General features: G+C 37.9%; 1 protein-coding gene across 2 annotated transcripts in view; it reads right to left on the bottom strand.

The window, feature by feature from the left end:
* The window catches only part of ROR2 (receptor tyrosine kinase like orphan receptor 2), a 156162-nt gene that overhangs the window by 41977 nt on the left and 92309 nt on the right, over positions 1-21876 (bottom strand). For both annotated transcript variants that reach the window (XM_075020136.1, XM_075020137.1), the window contains exon 2: positions 11117-11194. In XM_075020136.1, coding sequence (XP_074876237.1) covers positions 11117-11194 — 78 coding nt within the window. The remainder of the gene's footprint in view (positions 1-11116; positions 11195-21876) is intronic.

Below are 21876 nucleotides of genomic sequence, written 5' to 3' on the forward strand. Positions count from 1 at the left end.
GTTACTTTTAAATATTAATTTGACTTGCCAGATACTCACCTGCCAAGAAAATCTTAAGATGAGTCTGATTTGGATATATTTATCTTACAATTGAATTTTAAAGATGGTAAGTCTCACAATCAATTTAAAGAAAGGATATCTCAATTGCAGAAGTAACCTGGGATACAGAGGGCACTCCTAAATTGTTTATAGGCTGCCATTTTTTACATCAAGTCCTAAAATAGTGCTAAACTGGACAAAGAAAGGTCTGTATGGATATTGAATAATCAGGTTTCATGGGTTTAATTTTATAAATGGAAACTAAAAGCACTATTTTGTGGTTTGTTGAAAGCAAAGGGCTTGTCAAGAAGCACATACACTGTATTGGTGATCTCAAGTGATAAAAAAAAGAAATAATTGATGGAAGAACACTGCAAAAACTTGACAATCAAATCTTCTGTAGGTTATCATTTTTAAATTTAATTTGGTGTTAGGAGTCCTGCAACTGACACACATTGCATGTTGAAAGCTTGAAAGCACGTAATTCCACTGAAATAATAATGTGATTGTCAAAACAAGTAAGAAAAGTATGTAGCTGTCATACTCATGTTTGTTTTGATGAATTTATACTATCTAGACATAAAGCATCAGGAATACTTCATATTACATTACATTTTTCTGTCAGCAGGATCCAAATATCAAATAAGTCTGATGGATGTCCACATGTGCCATTTCTTATCAGTTAGATTATTTTACAGTTGTTTAATTAGGAAATAGTGTGTTACTGTGCAGGAATCTAACACCAGTAATGCAATGGTCAACATTTGCAGTCTAACTGCTGAAATACCTTAAGAAAATTGACGGTCTGCTTTGATTTATGTTTGACATGACCATGAAAATCAGTTCCTCTGTAATGGCTAGATATGGCACTGGAGAGGGGAGCAGCAGAAACATCAGAATATAATGAATGTGCAAAGCCAGATTTTGCTGGAAAACTGGGTTTTCCAGAGTATTACATTGTTCTTTACCACTGGCCTTTCAAAAGAAATCCTGCTTTAATGAATAATATGAAAATACAATATAGGCAAGTGTGAATTTAGTATATCACTAAATAGAAAATGGGGTAAAGCCAAACATATATAATCTCCACATGACATTGCAAACCTACAGGAAAATTATTTTGTCATCCTTTCTCTGTATGTAATTTTACATTAGTTTGCTCTATTGTTGCCCTACAGATCTTTAGTAGACTTTGAAACATTCTGACAGAACACAGAAAATATTTCCTTTCAAATGCCTGATTAAAAAACAGGAGAAAAACTACATGAATGCTTTCTGCAATGTCATGCCACAACAATATCATTTGTTGTGGTTTCCAGCTACATTTCACGGCTGCAGAATGAGAATTGCTACGATGAAATTCTGACAGGGAACAGAAAAACAGCAAATTACCTTGTTGATATAGGGAATAGAAGCAATTGATTAAAACTAATACTTAAGCCAACATTTTACATATGTAAACATTTCCAGCAGCAAGAAAAAAAGCACAATCAATCCTCCCAGAAGTTATAAAAGGAATATCCATGGCTATTTCACTTTTATCTCATTATTTAGGGAGTACCACAACTTATTTTGCCACTTTTTCATAATCTGTATGTAGTTTATTCTCATTAACACCCTCAAGGTAGAGTATACATTCAGGAAGAGAAGAAGGAAGTTTTCATTTATTTTCAATATGTTCAAAAAAGAGTTGTCATACTCAGTCATACCACTTGAGTCAGAAGAATCAGTTTATGAAAAGAGGTGGAAAAGTGGAAAAGCTGAAAAATTCTTCTAATTCTAGCGAAACAGCTGGGGCATTGAGGAAGTGCAAGGACATCTGGTCATGGTAACAGTGTTGAGCTGTTGGGTGGAAGCAGAGTGGAACCACAATGTAGGGCCATGAAAGCACCAACTCAAGGAACAGTTCTGGCAAGACACAGATTGGATGTGTGGTCTGCAAGATGGGTAGGAAATTGGCTCACAGGCCACACTCAGAGGGTGGTGATCAATGGCTTTAATTCACGCCGGCAGCCTGCCACAGGTGGGTCCTCCAGGGATTGATAGTGGGCCCCACACTTTTCCAACATCTTCACAAATGTCTTGGAAGATGAGATTGAAACCACTGTCACCAAGCTTGCTAATGAGACTAAACTGTGTGGTGATGCAGGCAGAATGGAGAGTCATCTTAAAGAGAGACGTGGACAGGCTGAAAGAGGGGGCAAGCAAGAACTCCATGGAGTTTAACATGGACGCATACAAAGGCCTGCACTCTGTGTCAGAATAACCAAAGAGCCCAGTACAGGCTAGGATCTGTGTGGCTGAGGGGCAGCCTTGCTGAAAGGGAGCTAGGGGTCCTGGTGGACAACAAGCTCAACATGAGTCAGCAGAGCGCTGCTGCAGCAAGGAAGGCAAATCAGATCCTGGGCTGCATCCACAGGGGCGTTACTAGCAGAGATAGAGATGTGATCATCCCAATCTACTCAGTGCTTGTAAGGCCACTTCTGGAGTATTGTGTCCAGTTCTGGTCCCAAAAATTCAAAAATAAACCAGAAAGACGAGAGTGTCCAAAGGAGGGGCCACAAAGATGACCAAAAGGCTGGAGAAACTTGCCGTATGAGGAAAGACTTGAAGGAGTTAGGTTTCTTCTCCCTGGAGAAGAGAAGGCTCAGGGGGGACCTCATCACAGTTTTCCAGTACTTAAAAGGCATCTAAAAAGAGGATGGAGACTCTCTTCACAAGGGGCCACATGGAGTAGACAAGGGATAGCAGGCACAACTTGCATCAGGAGAGGTTTCACCTCAATAAAAGAGAGAAATTTTTTGCAGTAAGAACAGTCTTCACTGGAATACGACTTCTCCAGATATGTGGTAGAGTCCTCATCGCTGGACGCTTTCAAGGTGTGATTGGACGGGGTGCTAGATGATCTTGTCTAGGCTCCCTTTACCAAAAAAGGTTGGACCAGATGATCTTTTGAGGTCCCTCCCAACCTGGGCTGTTCTATGGGCCTATGATTCAGCAGTCATGGGGGCAGCCTGAATGTGCTCACACAAAGTAGGCAAAATAGATTGTTTAAGGTCTTTTTTGAGAAGAAGCTGGGCCACTTCAAGCATGGAGCCAGCACAGAGGTACAATCATCTGGCTCAGAGATGCTCCTGATTCCTAAGAAGTGAAAGAGGCAGAAAAGATGCTTTCTGTAAAGGCGAGGCCAATTCAAGTGCGGTAAGTTGACAGCCAGAGAGTATGGTTCTTCTATCTCTTCAACATACTTTTTGTCCTTAACACAGAAGTATATGAAAGGTCTACATTGTCCCTGTGCCATTGGTCAGCTTTTGTGCCATTGGTCAGCTTATAGCTTGCTCAAACTCTTACCACTATTTCACTTTTCTGGAGCTGGGTTGAGTCTTCACTTGGGGTTGGATATTCACTTCACATGGATACTACATTTAAACAAATTTGGGTGAAAGCAGATACTAAATTCACTTATTAGGACCAACAAATGTAATGAACTCAAAATTAAATCCACATTAGACCTTTCTCTTTTACCAATTAAACCAGAGTTACTGTAGGAAGTAATCTGGTCCATAGCTTTTAAGCAATCCAAAATATTTCATATGAATTTAGGAATCAGATCCTATTAATAACTAGAAAAAAAACTATTACCACCAAAAGCAATGCCAAAGATTTATGGATGAGTTCAGACCCAGCGTGATTAGATACACTTCCCCTGAAGTCAGTGTAACTGAATCCATTTCCTGCAGGTCAGAATTTGGCTTTAGTTCATTATTTCTCCTGCCAATTTTACAGGCATTTTCTTCAGTGTTTTATATTACCCTCTTATTACAAATCAAGTAAAAAATCCTTTAGCCTACTGAACTTTGAAGCACTTGCGTTTTCTTCAAAGTTCTGCAGAGCAGTTTAGGAGCAGTAGGGCAACTCACTGCCTATCCAGTGCGCACTCTCTATTTGTTAGTTTCATTTCCTCTTTGAGAAATGATGCTGAAGGCTGGTGTTTATACACTTAACTGAATCTGAAGTAATTGTATGACAGAGCAGGCAGTCATTTGTTGTACTGCTCTGTTATTTGGTGTCCACTTTAGATAACCCATAATTGCAAATCTTTCAAACAAAGTGGAAAATTTAACCAACCATGTTCTTAAGAATGTTTTCCGTATTTGATTTCTGTGGTGATAATCAGCAGTTACTTTTTGTGATGCATGTCACAGCACAAACACTGTGTAGATGCCAGTTTGATGCAGTGGTTTGGGGAAAAAACAAAACTGTTTCCCAGGATAAACTGGGACCTCAACAATGTGCAAAGCAATTTTTTTTTCCAATATAGTTCTCTTTCTCTCTTAATAAATATTCATTTGGACAGGTATGGAGGAAAGTGAAATGTGAAGGCACTAGAACTTGTATTTAACTTGTGTCTTATATTTTGTGTTATGCATCAGTCATCTAGAGTATCTTAAAACCTGAACAGATTTATTAATCTGTTTTAATACTGACATAACTTTGAAACAAAGAACAAAAAGTCTCTGTAAAATATTTTGGGCTTGCTATGTATAAACAGCATTACTAAATTTGAAAATGTCATATTATAAACAATTATATTTCATTTGGGATATGGATATCAAATAGGATTTTTTAAAAATCTGAGTATAATGGCCAGCAATTTTCTGTGCTACACAGATACTATTGTTATATACTATTTTCTATACTCTGGCTTTGTTCCAAGGGTCACTGAAATGAAGGGAAATGCTTCCTTTGCCTTCACTGGTCTTTGGCTTGGCTTGAAGTACTCCAAAAGGAAAAGCTATCTGATGGCTATTTCTGCATTTGCTTTAGGCAAAGATGCTCTAAATTAAATTTCTTTTTTTATTATGGTTTCTAACATAGTATACAACCAATATTAATATTTATTTTGCTTGAACAGAGTAAAAACTGTTCTGTCAAGAAGCTATGAGAGGATAATTCAAGTTAATCTATATATTGTGTTATAGTATCATACTCTATGTACCCTATGAATAAAGTAGCTTAGGGAAATGACTGACCTGAATTCTGGCAAAAGTCTTCCATATTTTGAAATGTCTTTGTTATGTTGCCAGTACTTCATATTTTTAAATGGAGTAAATTTGATATAAATATATCAAACAGAATCCCACAGCAAATCAAAATTAAGATGACAGGTCTATTTTGCGAGTTTTGGCAAGAATATAAAAATAAACTTTTCCTGCATGTGTCAAATCATTGTCAAGATAGGCACAAGAATAGATACTAAGCTAAAAACATAAAGGGTGCAACTATCACTGAGATCTCACATGCATATTATTTTTCTTAGTTTTATTTATATTATTCTGGCACTTAGACGTCCAAGTTATTGGCTCAAACTGTATGTGCTATTCTTGGCATAAACACAATAGAAAATGATTGCTCTGCTTCTGTTATTTTAAGATCTTAGCTGTGATTTTGAAGTTCATTCTAAAAAAAAAAAATTAAACCTCTTTAGTTACTTTAGATCAAGTTAATTCTGGCTTACCTGTTTTCAGTTCAAGTTTTGGTTTCTATTCATTTTTTATTGTTGTTGCTCTTTTTTCCCTATGTGATTTTAAAAATATTTATGCATTCACAATTTTCAGACCAGCTTTGTGATGGCCTCCATGAATAGCAATTATTACAAATTTGCAACTCTTTTAATCTCAGAACTTCTAAATAATTTATGAATACTGAAGTCTCATGAGATGGGAAGATAACATCAACCTTATTTCCCAAATACAGAAACTAAGGCAAGGAGGTTTAAGTGGCTTCCCAAATTCACACACAAATTAAGTGGTAATATGTATGATACTATACTGAGTTTCACATCCTTCTGTGTTCCTCAGATAATGAGGATATGAGATAAGGAGACAAGCATCCATTTTTGTGGAACAGTTGGTTCCCTTTTCTTTCTGCATTGCATAATGGAAACAAACACTGAATGTCCAATTTCTGAGAAAAAGAAAGGAAAATTTGGGTCATAAATTGCTAGATACCCAAGACAAAACAATCTCTTCAGAACAAGCAGTTATAATTGCATATATTTTTTATCACTTTTTAGAGTACATATTTTTTGGTAAGACATACATAAGTATTGAAATAACTTTAGATTCAGCAGTGAAAAAAGCCCATAAACCCATCTATTTAGTATTACAGAACACATCACAACTCATAGCAATGTTGTCTTTAGGCACTCAAAATTTAAAATCAGCTGTTTAAAAAAAAAAAAGCAAATACTTTTTGTCTGCATAACTGCATATAATTTAGAACATATTCAGATTCATGGCATAAAACTTTCCGATGTTCAAAACCACTAGAAATGTGTATGTTATGATTTGTTTAAAAAGCAACGTGGGATTTTTTTTCCCTCAGCCCCTTGCTTTTCCTTTTTTTCTCCCTCCCTACCCTTTTTCATCTTTGTCTTCAAATAACTCTTTGTTCATTTTGTTAGATATAAATACAAGAACATAGTCTCTCTCACCACAACTCTTTCAAATGACAAGCTTCTGCAATGGCACTTTAAGACTATATCTTAATCTTATATCCAATCAAAAGATTTTGGGGGGAAAACACTTTGAGTAATTAATCTAATGATACTTCCATTAGAAGCAAATTCATAATTTTCTATAATAAGACATAATTTTTCACCTAGGAAGCATACTTCAGCTTATGGAATGGCTTATTAACAAAGAATGACCTGAGGAAGACAACAGTGTTCCCAAATTTACCGTGTTATGAATATAGTAACAAGTATAAAGTGTTGACAGAATTGACAGGTAATCTATAAAGAGTATGAAAGAGCTGCAGAGTGTTCTGGGCTTATAAAAGAACTGAACACTATCGTAAGAGAAAACAAACATGAAAGTTGATGAAATTCAAAGCCTTTCTTTCTAGAGGTGAGTATAGCAACACTGCTGTAACTACAAGAATTTAGGTGATGTGGATCACACCATCACACCTTAGAGAGTGGCAGGAGCCTAACAAAGTGACTCTTTCCACAAGTAAATTAGGACTGGAAATATACCAAGAAACACCATCCTAATAAGGAGGGGAGATAGAAGTCTAAGACTCATGATTTCTTGCACATATCATTTTCCTAAATACAAAGGAGACTTCCCAATTCTTCACCCTTCTGCTTCATTTAACTGCAGTATGAAGATAAGCAACCCTCAACATATTAGACACAGGTTAGGAAATGGAAGGGGTGTTGGCAGCTCTCCCAAAATACGCATGAGCAGTTAAGGAAACTATCCTGTTATATACTATCACATAGTATTTCCAGATGAACTGATACCTTTACAGCCTAATTTCATCCCATTATTTGCACCCCATCTTCCATACTATTTGTGATCTCAATGCAAAAAAATGCAGCCAGAAGCATGTAAAATAAAGCAATTTGGATCACATGCACTTGAAATGGACTTCAGAACAGATTATAGCCAATTCAGGAATAATGGTGAATTAGCACTGAAATACTGCCACAATGTGCACATTGTCCCCAACACCGAAATCAGCAGGCTTAAGCTCTCTTATTAACAGAAGGAAACCTATTTTTGAGCAGTGTTTTCTCATACTTGAAGGACTGAAGATCTTACCTAGCTCAGGAAACCAATTCTATGGGGTGGAATGGTTTTCTTTTCCTGTTTCCTGAACTCCCAGATGAGACTGTGAAGAGGCAGGTACCACCTGTCCTACGCTACTGCCCATTTAGAAGCAGATCTTTGGGGGGCATAACAGTGTAGTTAGGATGTGGACTGTTCTTTGGGTCACCAGTCATATAGATAAAAAGCTACTGCTTTCAGAATACATACAAATGATTCCTGATAGGTTACCTTATGTCAAGTCAAAGCAACCAGGACAGTCCAGTCATAACTTGGATTTATCATATAGTTACCTCTTGAACCAGAATAAGTTCCCAGACAGACTTGTGCAGAAACCACAGTTAAGTCAGAGGCTTGAGGCATCATGTCTCCAGGAGCAACCCAACTCACTCAAGTGTTTCAGCTATTGCAGGTTGCCCTCACTCATGCATTTTTTTAACTATTAAATATTCCCACCACAAGACATTATTTATCATGTAAGATATTACTGGCAGCTCACTTAGGCATGAAGAGTTTGTGTTTTACCCTTTAATACCTTCCCCAGGCTTAAAAGCACAAAATTACGAGCAGGGAGGCCCTCCGTGATGATGCACCAGCAGTGATCATCTCCACAGAAAAACTTGGTTTTGGCTTGTGCCACAACTGCATTTATTTGTGATTAACAGATATGTTCTTTTTCTACTCTGGGCTTCAGAAAGAAAAGCTCCTTGTTGGCCTTGTCTTGGCTGACCCTCTGCTGCAGTGAGAAAGAGAGAGAGGGAACTTTGCTCCTTCCCCACCATGACCTCCTTCCCCAGCATCACTGGCAGGAAACGCTGGCCAAGTGCAGGAAGGTGGGCAGAGAGCAGCACAAGACTCAGCAGGCAGTGAGCCTGGGTGTTTCCAGAGAGGAGCATGGAGCTGACATTGTTCTGCCTATTGGGCAGGGGAAAGAGACTTTTTAGGAAGTGTTTGTTGCAAAACAGAAATACACCGAGAGGTGCTCGCCTGAAATTGAGATGGGGGAAAGGATCACCTTTGCAAAGACGCCCTGGACTGGAGGAGATTCGTGTTCAAAACTTTTATCTTTTTTTTTTAATTCCAAAGCAGACCTAAGTTCTTCTACAGCTAATGCTCACTGCTCTGCTCTGGTTTTCAGTGAAACATTGCTCAGAGGCAGTGCTCTTTTGGTGGTTCAGGTGCTGCTCACTTAAAGGAAACAGGGGAAGATAAATTCTCCCCAAAGCCCTGGCAGAGTCACGGTCCTATCCCGTCTATCAGAAGGCTAGCTTCACTTGTAGGAAGAGACTTGCAACTTTTCTACAGTGCAAGTTCTTAATAATACCTTGCTTAACTTGGTTACATCTTTGGAGACAGAACCATTTTTCAGGACTTCTGGAAGATTTAGAGGAGATGGTGACCACTACACTTAGTTCTTCTAAAGTGGCTTTAACTTTGGGCATTATTAAAGCCTATTTACTATTATCTTCTGGCCTGCTTTGCATTTATTCTACAGTCTGAAAAAATAGAGGTCATAAACAAACCAGAATAACTAAACATTTTTCAAGGAAGGAAAGGAGGTCAATGTGATGGAAGAAGCTGAAGGACACTTTCTAATGGTCTCAATAGTATGCACAAACTGTGAAGTAGAACTGTCCAATGATTTTTTGAAACAAAAACTGATACCTTACTATGACACAGAAACACATGAGCTAACATTCCAACCAAAGAAACAAAAAATTTCAACCAAGGGATTTTTGCTTATTTGGAGAATTTTGTAGCCACAAAAATAAAAGGGGAGCAAAATGAGGCCATTTCCAGACCAGGCATGCTGGAACCTAACAACTGATTCTATACCAATGAGTCATACAAGAACAAGAGCCTCTTTTTTCTGAAGGAAATACAAAATTCTTATGATGTAGAAATGTTTGAGATGTGATTAATTACTTCCTTAGACAGGTATTGCCTGTGGCCCTGCAAAAAAAGGAAATAACTGTAACTCCTTTCTCAGCAAGAATTTAACCAAGTAATGTCACATGAAAAAACATTTTCTTTTATGTCTGCACCCTTAAAAGCTCACACATAACAAAAGAGTAAAAAGGGACCAACTTGCCAAGCAAGCAAGCCCATCAGATGCAAAGATTAAACATGGACCTTTTCCCATCAAAAGTAGTGTGTTTCTGAGTGTGGAGTGAATAAAACAATGGTAGTATACAGTGCTGCTGACAGGAATTACTGTTACTGAAATTTATTCCCATAATGGAGGACAAAGTTTAAACCTCTAAAATAATTTGGGAGCTTCAGGAAGTGGAAAAGGGTTGACAAGAGGAGTACATCAAGTCTTCCTCCCAAATGGGAGGGGGACAGTCCCACAGTGATGATCAGTAGGAACGTGGTTAGAGATATGCAAACATAAACATGTCTTTTTTTATCCACTAAAGCATAGAAATTAATGGGACATTATGAAAAAAAGCTTCTAGTAAACAGTCAACACAAGAAATCTAACTGACATCCAGGTGAAGCACAATAAAGATTACATAACATTGGACATCTATGAGAACAGAGACTTTATGCCAAGGTACCCTCAAAATGTATGTTCCTCTGAAAGAGAAGCTCCAAGAAGAACATCTGACCAGCACCTCAGAGCCTCATAGGCTTCAACATGAGCTCATCTTGCTGAGAATGCTAAGGCAGAAATCAGGCTTAGCTCTTCATGCTAACAAGATTATCTGACATTTTTTTTAAGCATAAGGGTTGACTTTACTACAGCAGTGCATTCATACAAAGAAAAAAATCAGTGCTGCAAGTAAGAAAACATGTTTCTTCAGATAAAACATTGAAAATGTCCTGCTTTAGGAAGTTGCACCAAACCGTAAATGAATCACAATTTTCAGTAAATATGTGCATTTTCAGATGCAAGAATAGTATTTGGATCTATAGTTTAAGTGATAAAGTATCATAAAAATTTATGCTAACTAACAAGTTACTACAAATTCTGCCATTACAGTCTATTTAAAAAAAAAAAATCACTAATGCCCAGAGCTATTTAAAAAGTAAGTATTCTTGTGTTGCCATGGGCTAGATTTAATTATCGGAAACGAAATATATTTAGAGATACCAATACCTAAGATTTACCTATAGATGCCAAGTGTGGCACTGTGCAAAATTAAATCATTTTCATGGCACCAACGTGACAGAAAATATGCTAGGAAGGTAATAATAGCCCTCTGTGTCTGGGTCAAACATCTAATCCCTCAGTGTGGGCAGACTGAACATGCTTAAAAATTAATTTTTATAGACTCCTGTAACCTTGCTATCCCTGCTTAGAATCAGAAGTATTAAGTCACACAAGGCTGCCTTTCTTACAGACTCGTATTCACAGGTAAATCCAGTGAACATTAATAACAGGATTTTGCTGATCCTTTCTAAAGTATGCTTATATTTGGGCAGGGGGAAGAAAAAGTAACTACAATTAATTTTACCTTTAGGTGTTGGAATTGGTCTCTCAAGTCCATCTGCATGACCTAAGGGGTCATTTGAATCTGGAACTTCCATTTCACCTAGGAAGAAAAAAAGATTTTGTTGAATTGAGGTTCTGAGTTAATCTTTCTCTTAAATAGCATTATGACACTGAGTTCAGCAAACTCATTCAGACCAGATCTTGGTTCCAGAGTAGCACACAGGAAACACCTACTATCAAGGTCAGGATTTACCCATCGCATATCAGAAAACTTTAAAATAATTTATGTTGTGGATTTACTTTGTGTTTGGCAACCATGGGCAGCATTAAAAAATACTTTCCAGTTCTGACCAGAATAAAATCCACATAGTTTACAAAGAATGCAAACATTTCCTGAAAGCAGTGCTGGTCCAGCAAATTAGCAGTACCTGAGTTTTACTGACAATCTCAGTTACAAAATAGCATAAATCTGCTTTTGAAGTTACATTACAGTAATTCAGATTCTATTTCCAGAGGTCAGACTCATCGTCTCTGCTGACTTTCTTATCCTATTCTCAGCCAGGTCCCTAAGAGATATCTCCCAGAAGTGAAAATGTAATAACCATTAGCCAAGTATTCCAAAGGGTGATGAAACCGATGGACATCTTTCTGTGTGCCCTCCTCATTTGTGTCTAATACATATCAGAATAAGCTAGAAACAACATTTAGCCAGCAGTTGCTGCAGACAGCAGACAATACTTCCATGTTCCTTTGGTTTTGCATGTCTTACAAAACCCTGACCATTATAAATGGGGGCTCACCTGTCTGCTCTCCCTTTTGAAAACACGATGCTGTGAGGAACAGAGCTGAACTTATAAATCAGATAAAGCTATAAGGGTGCTTTTACTAAAAACAACTTCTCAAATGACATCCCCAATATTTTTGTATTTCCTATTTTACATTCAGTCATCCAAATTCCTCATCACCTCGGCATATCACCATGACAGCATGCAAATCTAAGGTTCTATCAGGATCTAAAGTGAAAGATCTGGGTTTTGTTGTAGATTTGTTAGGGGTGTACATGGTAATGTTTTGGGTAAAATGAAGCTAGGGAAAAAGCTCTCCCTCTTCCTTTTGTCTCCATTCCCCTTTCTTCAGACTAAACCCTACAATACCACTCTGACTGCAAGTCATAGTGATGAAACACAAGTAACCCCATTCTTACCTTCCACCACATTATGAAAGAAGAAAAGAATCGAGACTGATGTTATTTTTTTATTTTTGCTTTATGCTTTTACCCGTTATTTGAGAACAGAAGATTTAGCTAACTTGCCTTTAAGTTTACCAGGCAAAAACACAGAAATCAGAGACAACCTCTGCCTCAGGCTGGGTCTGAAATTGTTTATTTTGTCACAGTACTGCCACCTTGTCACTTCATCTCTCCCTTCATCTCTCACTGTTTGAGGTTCCTACCCTGGCAGTACCACTGATTCCACTTGAGTTGTGTGTTCATTCCCAGACACCCCAATCAGAGTGATGGTGAAGACAGTGCTGTGCCCCTGCTAAGACACTCTCTTTCCAATTGGAACAGCTAAGCCTTGGGCAGACATCATCTTCTGCCACTACCAGCACTGGCCAATGGAAGTGGTATGTAGTCTTCACCTGCAGAGTGGAGAGAGAAATGGAAATGGGTGGCCAAGGTGGTGGCATCTTAAATTGCCACTGTAAACCCTGCCCCAGTGTGTCTTCACACCCCTGAGGGCATGGTGCAGACTCAGTGCCTGACTTTTTACTGTACCAAAGTTTTGTTGACTTGTTTGATTTAGCATGAACTGATGAATGCATGATAGGGATGCAAGTTCACCTCTATTCCCTTGCTTCTGCTTGACCTCCTCTATGTCACACAAGGAGTTTAGAATGGGACAGCAACATTTACTGGCCACAAGGAAAATAAACCCAAGATGAAATATTGGAGTAAAAAGAAGAGTAGGAAAAGCAACTGTTCTTTTAGTCCTCAAGCACCTCCACTTGGCTTGTCCTGGTGATCACAATCGACCAATATTCATAGAATGAAACATTATTTGTAGAAGCCCATTCTCAGGGACGCTTGGTTGCTTAACACTCATGCCTCCAGACTCCAAACTGCCAAGATTTAATACCACGTGTTCAACTTTAAAATAGTTGTTTCCATTTCTTCAGTCATTTAGTGGGATTCACAACAAGAAAAAACATTGGAAGATTAGATAAGTGAGCACAGAAATGTCTTTCTCTCTCTTCACTCCTTCCCAGACACATATGTCCTAATTTTTTAAAGCTTTTCAAAACAAAGATGGAAGGAAACAAAAGCATTTGCTGATTTGAAAATATTTCAATAATAGTTTTGTGTGATTCACTTGTGCTTGATATGTTTATGTCTGGAAGAAACATTAATCTCCAGATGTGCTTTTCCAGAGAACAAACACAAACCGTAGACACCACCTACCAGCAAAGTCTCCATAACTAAGCAAAGTTAAAATTGAACATCCTTTGTGTACTTTGTAAACTATAAATACAAAATGGATCTGTCACTTAAACTTGCTTTTATGAAAGAAACATGTATATTTTCTGTAATCTCCAAAATTCCATTTCAACCAAATTTATTATGAATTCCAAGCTTTAACCCTAAATTTTCTGTACCACAACTTAAAATACCAAAAAGTTATTATCAATATGAAAATTTAAGTTTTTTACACTATAAATGCTTCTGGATCAGATGACCAATAAGTCACTACAATCAAATAAAACCTTTTCCTCTTGAGTTAAACAGAACTAAAAAATCCTGCAGTCAAGAACTTCAAGGAAAAAACGGTGTATTCCTGTTGAATATTATTTTCAGTGCTTTCTGATTTTGCATTAATAACTTAGTATATTTTTCCTGCTAGGAGGTGTTTTCCACAACAGATAATAATTCTTGTTGTCATTTTTTCTTCAATTCCCCTCACTGTAGTGCAGACACACCCCTGATCATGTGCCATCACCAACTCTCTGCAGTCTTATTCTTGTTTGAAGACCCCTACACAACTGCACTCCTGTCCACATCTGATTTTTAACTTATGTCCCTTTTCCCACTTTGTTTATTCAATATTTCAGTTAGGGTATGCCATTCTGCTTTTCTTCTTCCTACTTTCTGTATCTTTTCCTGGCAGCATTGTTATGTGTTGTTCCACTGCCTGAAGGGGAGAAAAATCCATTAAGTAACTTAAGCTGTCCGAATTTCACTGTCAGTCTCGATCAGTGAGCAGCTACTGCTAGAAAAGATATAATTGTTCATTAAACTGATATTAGATGCAACAAAGATATTAGACAGTTGCATCTTTTTTCACATCTGTTACAAATACAGCATTGTCATACAGTACTAAGGAAAAAGGTAGACTTGCAAAATACAAAACTGGCAGAAAAACAGCAACCCACGAAACAGTTGTTATTAAAAACTGGTACAAAGAGAAATGCTCAATATTTGAACCTTACAGGTGATATTATCAACTCACACTGGCAAGAAGTATGCTAACTAGCATGCTACTACATATGTATGTAGCTGGGTGAAGACAAATCAATCACCATGGTGTCTGGAAAGCATCTCAATGAACAGATCTACATTAGTGTATGATGAACCCCCACAGCAGGCTGGACAACTCTGCCAGTATATAGACAAAACAGCTGCACAGGCTTGTACAGTCCAAGCCTGAAAGAGCTCCTGGCAGAGGGCTTTGGGTGGCCCAGATGTTCCTGGAATGGAGAAGACAAAAATGAATTGGGTGAAAGGTATACAGGCTATCAAACTCCCTTATTTAAGACTACTAAAGAAAGTGAAGCAGGTAGGGAATGGGAGTAAAGACAGACCTGACTGAGAACAATGGAGACACAGAAGTGCACATGGGGAAAGATATTCTTAACACAAGATTTGTTCAGAACTGACCGGGACTACTAAGGACCAAGATCTTGGGCTCAGAATAGTTAGTTCCACCAAAATTGAGCTCAGTTCTCAGAAGCAGTAAGAAAAGCAAATCCAGTCACTATTGGGTACTTCTAGGAAAGGAATAATGAGTAAAACTGAAAGTGTCATTATGCTGCTGTGTAAATCTATGGCTTGCTCTCATAAATTGAACATTGCACGCTGTTGAGGCTCTCTCATCTCAAAAAGGGTACAGAAGAGTTGGAAGAATTTCAGAGAAGAGCAGTGAGGATAATTAAAGTTATAAACCAGGTTTTGTGCAGCTGCTAGGATTTGTTGCTCTGGGAAGAACATAGGGGAGGTAAATGACAGTAAAGGTCTACAGAGTCGTTAGAGTCTTAAGGAGGATGGGCCAATCTCTCAGTAAAAGAAATGGGAGTATGAAGGAAAAACAGCAAAAAGCAATTTCAAAACAAAGCTAAAACAAGGTGAAGTTTTCTCAGACAAGGTGTAGTTAGGCTGTGGGCAGAGTTCACATGGTTACAGGTGAGACTGGACAAGTTCATGGAGCAAAATCCATTCACACCTAACTAATTCATAGAACTCCTATGTGGGCAAGGAAGTCCCTGAGGTCAAAATGGCTGGAGGCTAGGTAAATACCCAGGACAGAGTAGTACTAGGTACACCAGACCTCTTCTTACACTTTTACTTCAGCACCTCCTTTTTGCTGCCATCAGAGTCAAGGCACAGGGTTGCATAGATCTCTCCTGTGCTCCAGTATGGTTACTCTCACATTTTGCACTTGCATATGTTCTCTGCTCAGACATTAAATGTATCACAGCTTATTTCTGAACACGCATTTCTTCAGTTTACATTTGCAGTGATAGTGTCAGGTAGAAAAGTTCACTAGCGTCTGTCCTCCTTGCACACTGCATGACCAGACAAGACTTCAGCATACTGCCAGCATGGGACAATGTATGTGCCAGATGCGCCACATGTCAGATCCCCAGGAATACCCATCTCTTCAGGGACCACACAGTCAAGTAAAATGCAGATGCTGTTAACAGTACCTCTTTTAAACTGCTCACCCACACAAAAAGGATTCTTAACTTTTCAGGGCAATAAAGGAAGTATTTTAATTTAAGGAAAATCCCAACTCCAAAAGAGAAACCATATTTAAAGTCAATGTTCCCTACTTCTGATGTACAAAATACATTCTGTTCTTTTGACTTATCACAGCAAACTGCAGCAAGAAAACAAGCAGTACAGAAAATCCTTTTCCAGATTGAATATAAATAATTATAACTTCTTCTGTCAATTCCTTATTCCTGAAAATATGAGGAAGATTTGCTCACTGACAAGGTCCAGCACAGGCAGCTCCACTGCTCCGTTTTAGGCACCACTGATCAAAAAAATACACAAGCAAACATCCCATACTATTGACAAAGGAGTGCCCTTTCACACATTCAGAAACTAAATTGCCCAACTGATCACAATGTCAACTCACAGGGCATACACCATTCATCGTTAAAGAACTAAATTTTTCCCTCTGAAATAGTTATGAGTTCACAGATCCTTCATTATCTGAGAGGTAATTGCAATAAACAGATTTCAAATTGCTCATGGCCATAAGCAGACATCAAAACAATGCATTAATCTTCATCAAAAAGCCAGTCACAAGGAGGCAGTTATCATAATTGATACCAGAGACAAACCAAGGCTTCAGCCTCACAAAGGAAGAGAATAATGAAGTCAGGTATTTTCAAACAGAATGGGCCTGATTAATTTAGAGCAGTTAAGGGCTGGCTGATGCAATGCCATGCAACATTAATAACTGTCTTCCAGTTCTTTCAGAACACAGATGAGATCTTAAAAAATGGGAAATTGCACAAATACTTCCTATTATTTATTAAAAAAGGTAAAAAGAAGTGCCAGAGAATTATAGACCCATCATCCTAACTTCAATTCCTGGAAAAATAATGGAGCAAAGAGGTTATTTTTAAGCATTTACAGTAAAGCAGAGACATGAGTAATAACCAACATAGAAGCCAACATTGACTTGGCTTACATGGATTAGAGCTGAACATACATCAATAATCCCAAGCTATGGCAAACCAGGCAAACATCATACTGGGACACATAAACAGTAGTAATCCTTCCAGTCTACTCAACGCTAGTAAGGCCCTGGAGTATTTTCTCCAGCTTTTTGTATTCCATTTCAAGATGGATGTGGGTAAAACTGAAATACTACAACTAGTGCCATGAGGATGGTCTACAAAATGGGACTAACAAAAAGAAAAAATGGATGACTACTATGCCAGCTTAGTCTGAAGGAGATTAGGCGTGGACTGAGAGCTAGCATTCTTCAAAAACACAGGTGTCGGTGAATAAAGTTTTCCAGGGTGGCAGATTAGGCAAGCATCTATTGCGTATGATACTGCACAGATACAGCTAATGCTTCTTCTCCCAGGGTGAAACAGGACCTCTTAAGGTCTTTCCCAGTCTCATGATTCTATGAAGAAAACAACCATCCTACTACCATTATATGTTAAATCCCAAAGTTTACAAATAAATCCTTCAACACTAACAATTGCACATAGCCATAACTAGGGAAACTGCAGATTTTTGTTCAGCCATTCCTTCCACTCATCAATAATCCTGTTTCTGGAGCTGAAGCTATTTTCAGATTTAAACAGCAATATGCAACCTTTGCTTCCTGCGACTGTAACCTTTGACTCAGCTTCTAACTTTCTTCCAATAACATAAAACTCCCAAACTCTCTCTCTCCAGCCTAATACCCTCTAATATTCTGCTCTTTTCTTCATAAAACTTTGTTGACCTTCTGTCAATTACTAACCTCTGGAGCTCCCAAACAAAGAACCCACTGTACCCTTTGATTCAGCTGCCAATCTGATTACTTTGGCTGGGGGAGGCAGGCTGCTTGGGTTGCTGAATCAGGGCCTTTCATTGACATTTTTCTTTTCCAACATCTGCAGCCCCTGGCAACCAATTGCAGAGTGGGCTTGGCAGACCTGTAAAGAGTGGTGAATAGCCTACAAAAGATGCAGTTTGTAGCATAAAATCAGTGTGTCTCTTTCATAGTGATGGCAGATTAGAACCTCCACAGCACACGTTGCTTAACTGCTGCAGCTTCACACAAAAATAGCTGAAGGTAGGGGAAATAACCTGCACTTTTTGTTGCAGTTGCTCTACTCGGAGAACTGTGAAGTCTGAAAAACAGGTACTTCTTAGCTTGTTATGAGCTTGCAAAGCATACTATTCATAGGATAGTATGTTAACTAGTTAAATTTATCTTTAGCCATCCAAAATTCTTTAAAATTACTTTCAGCTAGATTTATAGTAATTAAAATCTCTCACTATGAGACCATTAGAAAAGGAGTAAGCTTTTCTAAGTGTGCTCTGTTAGAACATCAAATAACATTAAATAAGTATATTTAAAGTAAAACACCAGCCTGCAAGTCACAGAACCTTCAGAAAGCTCGTAGAAAACACAGACAAGAAACCTTTTACAAGACCCAAGGTTGAGTTGTACAGAATAAACTCCCACAATTTATAAGCATTCCTTATTGAAGTAAATCTCTTGTTTCATTAGTGGGAATTTTCCCCTCTTTTGATTTTTTTCTATTTTACCTAATAGCTGTATTGAAATGGCTTCATTTCAGTAAGTATCAGGAAAAACAGTCTGTTACAAAATGTGGGAACTGCACTAGGGGACAAAGGCAGATCTGAAGTTTATGATCTGTAGCAATGAAAAGGGCTTAATTATTTGGTTTGGACAGAAAATTTATCATTGATTTAAAATAAAATTCCAAACAAATACAAATGTTAAACCACCTTCATTCTGCACAGTGACACCTCATTTCTCAAACACATTTTAACAGAGAGTCAAAATCCTATATTTTGGCATCCTTTTGTCAGTTAAATGCGTAAAGAGGGAATCCGCATATTGCATTAATCTCTGTTACTGTGAATTTTTGTGTTCACAGGCTGATCCAAGATAGACTAGTTGTCTGTTTTGGAAAACTAGCAGTCAAGTGCATGATGAAAAATCTGCTTTACAAATTTCACAAGGTTCCCACAGGAACTTCCTCATTTAATAAAACAATCCTTATTAACCTACCATCAAACCACTCTAAAACACAGTAAAAGAATCAGCTGGCCATCAGCACAAAACTGCAGAGAAGGAATGATTCTTGTTTTCTACACAGAGCTGCAAGTAACTTCCAAAACAGAAAAAAGAATACTGAAGATGCAGTTTATCTTCTTAGCCATCAGCCAGGCGCCTCACCAAGTACTATGAAGTCAGCGTGAAAAGAACGAAATCAGATAAGTCATTTAAAATATTATTACCAGGGATTCAAACACAATTCAATGAATACTTTGATTTATTTTAATGCCTCATACTGTTAATGTGTATTTTACATTAGCCACACAGCTGCATTTGCACTGTCAATCTTTACGCTTTCATTATACAACCCTCATCAGCAAGCTTAGCTATTAAATCACCTAGATTCTTCCTCCTGCAACTCATACTTGCCACTTAAAATGAGAGTTCAGAAATGTGAGTCAAACCAAAGATAAAGATTTATTCAGACTTCATTCACAGAAGAACACTCATTAACAGCTGTTGCAACATTACAGTAAACCAAATAGCACCCATGGAAAAGAAGATACTAATTTTAAGTCAGCATTTTCAGTGCACAATCAAGTTTTGAAGATGAAAAGCTTTAGATTACAAATGATGCTATAAATTCACAGCCAAACCACTCTTTTGATAAAGTTACAATAAAAGTTCATTCCTCTTATTTTACAACACAGAGTGGAGATCATTAAACAGGAACCCAGCCTGCATGAAGGAATATCCAAATCCAATTTGCAGTTCTTAGGACTTCCTGCAAAGTCCTGGCCAAGTTACCTTAGGCCAGATTGCTAAAAGCATTTGATGCCAAAAGATGCAGACAGGTGTCTACCAGAATTTTCAAAAGCATGTGGGCACCCCAATCTCATGCCTGCAGTAAATATCCCTTAATCTTTTGTACCTCAGTTGCCCAGGGGCTAAGAGAGGGAAACGTTAGCTCCCTGATGTGGTTCCCAGTGCAGCTGCATGAGTGTTTGAGTCAGCACAAGGAAGGGAGAAGCATGGAAGCAAGAAGATGGGGCAGAGAAAAGGCAGGGAGGAGTTTTTTGATGACTGTGGTGATTTATGCCACTTTTAACTGATCACAGTATTCCGGACTTAAACCTTACTCCTGCACACTGTGGAGGAGAAACCTTATAGTCACTGCAGAGTGCTAGCTTTGCTCCTAGTAAAGAAAGGCAAAAATTAAAGCAATATTTGGAAACAAATTAAGATATAATTATGCCAATGAAACTGTTCCGGATGTTTCATAAATAAAAATGAACTCCACAGTATTTACAGCATAAAATACTTGAGGCTTTTTAAACCACAAATGCATTTCAATGTCACTTCTAATTTAGCAACAATGGAACCAAGTCTACTACCTATCATAAACATAGTTTTTTTGTACAACTCTATGTTGAGCAGTCCAAGTTGATATACTGAGGAGCATATAAAAGCCTTGAACCATCAAAAAACCACAAGCCATTCTGGATTTCATAATAAATGTTCTTTGTTGGTAATGCATTATGCTAAAAAAAAAAAAGTAAAGCAATTGTGGGTACATTCCAAAGCTCTTCACCACCTCAGCTGTAAAATCATAGTTTAAACACAACCAATAGAGGCTCTGAACACACCTGCAGTAGCTCAAAGAACACCAAGCAACATGATAATTATCCATGGCATTATTACATGATTGATTATTTTACTGCTTCTGGCTGTGAAAACAAAATAGTCTCAACCAAACGGTTGAAAATAATCATGATTTATGAGTATAACACTCCATCAACTGGGATAAACAATGATTTTCACAGTACTCTTTTTTTTCTGAAAAATATTTTAGAATCCAAAAATGCCAGTTCTGTTTGCAGCCTTAGGCGGAAATCTTTAAGACTCTAAGTCAGAAAAACAGTCCTAGTCAGACAGACACTTGAAAACGGGCTTATTTTTAAGCACACTCCTAAAATGCTTTTCTATATTTGAAACAAAACAACATTAATCTCCCGCAGTCTAGGTGGCAATGTAAAAGCAGCACACATCACAACTGAGTGTAACAGAATATAGTAGAAGCTGCTACTACCTATCCTAATGGTTATTCTGACTGAGTTGACAACTACAGGCAGTGGAATGACCGTAAGTGTAAAAAAACCTTCCTACACTTTGTTTAGTTTTCACTCTCTAATTGTATTTCAAAAGCAGGAATTCCAGCACCAGTCTTGGAAGGTAGGGCTCTGCTCTCCAGAAAAAAAGTAAATAGCATATTCATATTAATCAGAGCACTTTTTGAAATATAAAAGTGTTTGTGGGTATTATAACCATGTTCCTGACAGAAAGGATACAGTGGAGGTCAATGAATAATTAGTTCTCAATCCCCAGCACCTGACAGTAAACACTAATTTGAGAAACCTGGGCACTCAGGCCGGAGGCCTGGGTTATCAGTATTCTAAAGGCTGGCAAATGAGCCAATGATGGGGCAATATTTATCCTTAAATAAATTCATTAAATAGATGCTCCTGTTCTTTCCTATCATCAAGCATCACAATTTTTTAAAAGACCCAAGTAGAGAGAAAAGTATGCTTCTGGCTCTCTGGAGCTCTACCTACCCACTTGGGATTTGTCTTCACTAAGTCATATTAGAACATGATTTTACAAAGTTATGCTGCTAAGATGTAACACCAAATACTGTGTTCAAAGAGAAGCAGCTGCTCACTGGTCAAAATTATTTCTTACTGTA

Source organism: Buteo buteo, chromosome Z, assembly GCF_964188355.1.
Source record: "Buteo buteo chromosome Z, bButBut1.hap1.1, whole genome shotgun sequence".
Lineage (NCBI taxonomy): Eukaryota > Metazoa > Chordata > Aves > Accipitriformes > Accipitridae > Buteo > Buteo buteo.